Raw genomic sequence first — 6887 nt, 5'->3', positions numbered from 1 at the left:
AAATGCTAACAAAACATCCCACTCAAGCTGTAAAGTCCTTCAAACAGCATATCAATGTGTTGTTTTTGAGTGAATATTATTCACTCTTCAAATTTTGAAAAGTTTCTCATCCAGTCACTGTTATTCCCAACAACTAAACACAAATCTTTCCGGTCATTGCATTCAAAATGTTCGCGCCCGCAGTAGTTGTTGATCTGTTCAATAGGATATCATGGGGCTCAAAAAATCAGTATTGAAGTCAATAAGCACAAATTATTCTTCTCGAAATTCGAGTTTTAATTATTTATTTTTAGCGAGATACGCATTCTGCATGTTCATATTTGTTATACCGAGGTTTTTTACCTGAATGCTAAGAAAGCACGCATGCCTGTGAGCAAGCAACCAGGGGACCAACGGCTTAAGGTCCTTTCCGAGGGACCTGCATGGTAATGAGGATAAATGCCTTACCAAAGGGCACTAGCGCACCACTTGGGAATCGAACCCGGGTCACCGGAATCCGAAACCCCCGCTCTACCGACTGAGCTATCGCGCCTCCATTTTTCAAAAATGCTGAATATTAAAAAATGTTCAGCTCGCGCTACGCGCTCGCATATACATTGTTTAATTAAATACCCATCCTGTCCATGGTTACAATGTTTATATAACGTCCAATTATCATCTCAGGATATTAAAAAATTTCAGCTCGCGCTTCGCGCTCGCATTTGTTATTTGGTGAGGTACAATTTTAAATCCAAAAATTCAAAATTTATGTTACACTATTTTGATGATGTTTGGAATCATTAAAAAACGTATAATTATCGTTATTTTACAAGGAAACATTTACGATTTACTTCCATGAACTAGGATGAAAAGTTGATATCCCGTGGGGTACCTATTTTAATGTCCACACGTGAATTCTGAGTCATGAAATTAATTATTCATGTTTCATTTTCTCAGCAATTGAACGCTCTATACGCGTGACTTAAGTATGAATGATGCATATTTTGTCTCTGCTATTATTTTTATTAGGCCCTATATAGTTTTGTTTAATCAGGTTGGCCTCATCAGTTACACAAACTGCTGTCCTTGAGGGCCCTGAGATAAAAATCAATATGTACAATAACTATTTACAACGAATATATCAAAGAAGATGGCATGCATATACAGGTACTACAGTATTACTTTAAAAAAACAGATCGATATAATTGTGAACATTAAAATACAATCAAATAAAAGATCAAAATTGCATTGCAAGAAAATGTTACTGTAAGGTTAAGACAAAATGAAAAGTTAAAGCAATAGGAAACCGCTAAATAATTATGATTTAACAGGAAAAGGAAGCCTGGTCAGAGTATTGTTCAATAATTGATTAAGAAACAGATGTTGAGTGGTGAATATTCACGGTACATAACTGTTTTCACAAAATATTGCTTAACTTTAAAATTCAATGATTAACTTTATTATTCCTTATCGGATTTTGATGAAATTTATAGCATTTTGCTCACTGAATTTTACTCTATTTATTTAGATATTATATTATTTCTAGCCCGGAGTACCCCTTCTAAGGCCAGCATCCCCCTTGCCAGTTCCAGTACAGGCCTATAAGGGGTATTCCCTTTCTATTGTGTGAAATCGTCGGGGCGGGGGCGGGCATCGTTTTATATCGACTCCTATTATTATGCTCCAATGAACCCGAATATCCCCAGATTGTTGGCCGACTGAATTAAATGGCTGAATCCTGAATGATGCATGAGACTTCTTTACAGCGGCGAACCTTATCTGCACGGAGTTTGATCTTATTTTGGTAAGCAATGTGTTATTGTAACGTCATATAAGCATATAAACTTTTCATTGGAATATATATATATCGATGAAAACGAGTATAGTGGCTACTCCCGGTGGTTACCTCGTTCAAAGTTACAATATGTGATTGGTTCATCTGTGATCCCATTAATCATCGGCATCGCTAATCATTCACGATCATGACAATAGGCGACAATAATTGTTATAACATGTATGAGGACATGGGGAGGACATACGTATTATACACACGAAAAGGGTGGATTTCAACCATATTAACCAAAAGGTATGCCTGCATGGCTGTGTGTAAATAGTAGGCATATGATGGGTTTAAAATGACGGTTCACTTTGAAAACCTGTACTGTTGCACGTCTTATGAAGTTAATAGTCTGAACATGGTAGCTGAAATATAAAAGGTAGGACAAAGTTTGGCCTTTGTTTATTCTGGTGTGGAATTTTAATTCCCCAAGTTTTATCATTATTTTGAAACACTTCCCACTTCGGCTGACGCAATATGTGTTATAATAAAGGCCTTGTTAAATACGCCGAAGTTATATTTTCGGTACAATAAGGAGTTTTCGTTCCGTGACGCACAACGAATCATAGAACACAGCAATACATTGAAAATGCAAATCACAATGAAAAGCTGGCCGGCTGGGCTTTGTCGAAAGTAATTGGAACAGCAGTTTCGTCCTACGTTTCGGAGCTGACGAAAAGTTGTGAATATACGTGCATGTCTTTTTCCCAAGAGTCCAGGACGAAACTATTGTTTCGATTCATCAACCCTCGATCGACAAAGACTTCATTATCATGAAGGACATTTGGCAATACTGTCTCTATGTTCCTGAAAGCGTTGTGCCTTGCGGTTGCGAAAACTCCCTCCAGCACAGACGCTTCTGTTGCTCTCTAGTATGCTTTTTTGTGATGGTATTTTTTGCAGGATAAATTAAGCTTCACATGGAGCCATGCTAATGAAACGGGGGGGGGGGGGGGTGGTATATTGAACATCAAACTGTATTTTCAGTTTGTTAATTGTAAATCAATCATTTCCTAAAGTTTGTTTTTATTTGCTCAATCTGAAGACAACCCCCCCCCCCCCCCCCGATGCTGAGAAGCGATCGGATTTGTTGCACTCACTGACTGGTAAAAAAAGATCAGTGACGCACCGGCCTGTTATCGGTTTTCCTTGGAACCACTATCCAGATTGTCATATCTCTCGGCATCGTCGTTATAAAAATATATTTTCTATATTCATTTGGTATTTCAACCTAATGCATGCAGGCATGAATGAATGCAAAAAAGGCCAGTGAAAGAATTAAAAGTTTACACATCCAGTCTGCAAGTCGTCTGAAGACAATAGAAGAAAGTGGAATTCTATAACAGCCGAAGTCGTTTCTTAATGCCATTGAATTCATATCAGACACTTTCTTTTCATCTATGAACAGGTGACGTGATACATTATGGCGTCTGATTTCTCAGGGCCGTTTGAACAAGATCGACTGAACAGAGAAAGGCGACACGCAACATGGTCATGTGCAAAACACAACACGCCAATCAAATTCTACTGCGAACATCACGTGATAGCTATATGCAATATATGTGTCACTGAGAACCATATAACTTGCAACAATGAGAACATAGAGGATCTTATAAGGGAAATGAAAACAGAAACAGATACTGGACAAAGGAATGAGTATTTACTCCATGTTCAAGAAGGTATAAAATCTTGCAAAAGAGTTGCAGCTTTCGATTTGACATTGGTTCAAACAGCTGTTCAAAATGCTTACGATACTAAAATTGAAAATGAAAAAACAATAAAGCGGGAAAAGGAAAGGGAAATAAATGCAGAAGCGGATGAACAAATATGCCGAATCAATGAGGAGAGGGAGGCAAAGATAAGGTTCTGTTACAAGTATGCTGATAAACAAATAGAGCCTTTGGAGCAGCAGAAGAATGAAATTCTTAAGGAAATCTCGCTTCTTAAAGAAAAAATTGAAAACTTAGAGATGGACTTCAAAAGGAAGCTCACCATCATTCACGAAAAGATCAAAGAATTAAAACAAGACGACTGTGATTTGATGAAAAATACCTATCGAATCTTGGAATTGATTCGCTCATTACGTGATGAAGAAGGTTGCCAAGCAGTTAGAAAGCTGGAACACATTCTGCGCAACGTCAGGTTCGTCAAAGGCTACATCAATAGCTCTTTCTGTGGGCGACTAGAATGCTCTAATTATATGCAGTGGAAACACATCAAGACTATCGATGTACAAGGCATTGAAAATCCAGTGAAGGTGCCAAAATTTGTGGGCTTAGTGGGATACGATAGCATTGCTGTGACAAATCATGAACAAACTGATCTTGGACTATATGTAATCAATCTCAGTCAAGGCACATCTATCAGGGCAGTCGAGGGCAGTCCCGATACATACTTTGTTGCCTGTTCCTCTATCGACCGGAGCAGGGTAGCATGCGGAAAGTTCAGCAAAAGATGTACTGGGGACATTTTGGACAAATGTGTAACTGTACACGACGACAACTGGAATCTGATTCGGAACATTCCTATACCAAGAAAGGTCGATTACAATTATGCCTATGTGGATGTTGGATCAGATGGTAAGATCCTTGCCGCGATTTATGGACAGTCAAGCATCCATATCATCAACCCTGACAATGGAGAGATTGAGGACACGATTAACTTCTCAGGAAAGGAAATCCGCGGACGGATCCACGCCTTGTCATCAGGGAGCATCATCGCACGTAGTGGTGAATGCGAAGTCACCGTCATCACAAGAAATGGGGAAACAAAGTCACATGTCTACGACGAAGGGGACTTTTCCTTGTTTCGATCAGAGACTCTAACGGACACTATATTTGTGACCAACTGGAATAAGACCAGTGGAAGGTGTACCGTTGGTCAGATGTCTTCGGACGGTGAAATCAAGGTGAAAGGGGAGGTAGGTTTTAACGACCCGAGCACATCTTTTTATCGAAGTGCATGCTTGGTGACTCCGTCTGGAAAGCTTGTCTTGTGTGACGAAAAACAAATATTTGTATATAAGAAGCAGTTTGTTCTTTAATGGATACCGGGCCAACACCCGGTCCTGTAGAAAGAATGAAAAGTACGTCGTCAACCTTGGGTATTCGTTTTGGGGTTAATAATCTTGTTAGGTGCTAAAATGCATTCAAATTTGATGGTTTGCAATGTTGGGGAGTATCATGTATTTATTCATTCAAGACTCTAGAGCCTTCACTCACTCAGCTCTATGAGACTATGGCTCCATGCAGATCAGGGTTAAAAACCACCTTCACAGGAGGGGGGTCATATAACATTAGGCCTATTAGAAAGCCTTTGAACGTGAGTATTCGAGTAATTAAAATATGCAATGACTTTAAACTTCTGATGAAGGGGAATAGGGAGTGTTTATATCGAGTTTTGGTATCGATTTGATCAGTGGTAATATACTTTTATTAGTTTTTTTTTCTCTGATATTTGTGAGTCACACTCATCTGGTACATGCAGTGTCTTATGATAAAATTACATGATGTGCATAATGTATAAGAGTTTAAGTAATTTGTTCGAATTATTCTTTACAATTGTTACTTTGTGGACTGCATTGTATGAATTTAATTTGAGAGAAAAACAATAAATCATCTTTAAAAAAAGTAATACGGCGAACGAATGTCTCAAAAGAACTCACAATCGGTCAAAAGTTTGAAAAATGATTCATTTGGTGATTAAATGTGATATTTTACAGAATACATGATTGATTTCTCATTGTTTTATTTAATGTATGATTGTCATGCTTTTAGGGCCCCTTTTGATACGAGCTTTTGCTGAAAGGGCACCCTATTGAAATATTGTGTAATAAATAAATAAATAAATGTCATGCCATGAAGAGAACTAATCAACAAATTATCAAGCATTTTTTAATAATACAAATGAAAGAAAAAATCTAACAAAACATGAACAGTATTCAATATTATGAAGAAGAAAGGTATATTCCTCGCCATCAGTCATACCCCCATATCTCCATCTGTAACACCTGTCAGGCCCTGATGCAAAATATTAATGAAAAATTCTCAAGCATTTTAAAAATGTGATTTTTTGCTCGGTCGCTACGCCACCTCGCATGATATTAGAACGAGTCTTTTATAAGGGGGCGGCTACCGGCTTTGTCAGTATAAGGCTATATCCACAATATAGGCCATTTTCATTGAGCAACTTCGAAAATTTATCAAGCTTCCAGAAGCCCCCCCCCTTTTTTTAGCGGTTTGTCATGGAGTAATTCCAAGAGGGTGGTGAGGTTGTTCCATGACATTTGCTCCGTTCCACACACAATCGAATTACCAACTTTAATCCGGGGTCTACCACTATACCCTCCCCTAAACGGGCCCTATACCTAGCCTAAAACCCTAATACAACATTATAACCCTATATAACCCTACATCTAATCAGCCCGGAGCAGTATTGTCGCAGGAGCAAATGTCGTATCACCGGTGGAGTTCGTTAGCTGGGATGCTGAAGGGATGCTATGCCATAGATATGTAGAAATATACGCTTATGGCTTAATAATGCTGATGATAATGCTTTGATTGCCAAGTTTTTATTATTCTTATGGCTTATAATAATGGGAGATCATTGGGATAGGAGTTCTAAAACACCCCCCCCCCAATTTTTCGTTTTTAAACCAATGTTGGTTAAAGCAGCAAATATTTCTTCATTTTGTCTAAATTGTGTACCCTCATATTGTATTTTTAACTCATAGAAGTTCATAGGTCTAAAAGCTGGTATGAGCACCCAGCATGGAGCCAGTTCGTAGTTCAACTCTGCGCATGATCAGAGGAATGTCATTGGTGCTGAAGTGACATGGTGGTTTAACATTTTAATGAGATAAGCAACAACTTTGATGTCTTGATCATTCATATATTCTTAGGAATTGTGTCTTTCATTTACATCCACAAAAAACGACAATGCGTCAACGATTGACTGGTATTTCACAGGTTGCCAAGTATATAGGCCTATATTGTTCAGCATGCTATAATATAATATGCATTCAAAGTAGAAATGCAACAGCTTTTTAGATACCTTCATCGGGGGGGCGGGA

General features: G+C 38.3%; 1 protein-coding gene across 2 annotated transcripts; it reads left to right on the top strand.

Annotated features, from left to right (window-relative positions):
* Nucleotides 1-1695: 1695 nt before the first annotated feature.
* Nucleotides 1696-5543, top strand: LOC129256263 (uncharacterized). Of its 2 annotated transcripts, none has more exons than XM_054894512.2 (2): nt 1696-1783; nt 3225-5543. In XM_054894512.2, the coding sequence occupies exon 2, from the start codon at nt 3240-3242 to the stop codon at nt 4857-4859; it is 1620 nt and encodes a 539-aa protein (XP_054750487.2). In that variant the 5' UTR covers nt 1696-1783; nt 3225-3239; the 3' UTR covers nt 4860-5543. The 2 variants fall into 2 exon arrangements, with proteins under 2 accessions (XP_054750487.2, XP_063953961.1); XM_064097891.1 differs by lacking the exon at nt 1696-1783 and adding an exon at nt 2052-2195.
* The last annotated feature ends 1344 nt before the right edge of the window (nt 5544-6887 follow it).

The sequence above is a fragment of the Lytechinus pictus genome, chromosome 3, assembly GCF_037042905.1.
Source record: "Lytechinus pictus isolate F3 Inbred chromosome 3, Lp3.0, whole genome shotgun sequence".
Taxonomy (NCBI): Eukaryota; Metazoa; Echinodermata; class Echinoidea; order Temnopleuroida; family Toxopneustidae; genus Lytechinus; species Lytechinus pictus.
Note: the sequence above shows the minus strand (reverse complement) of the source record. Positions and strands in the feature narration are given on the sequence as shown.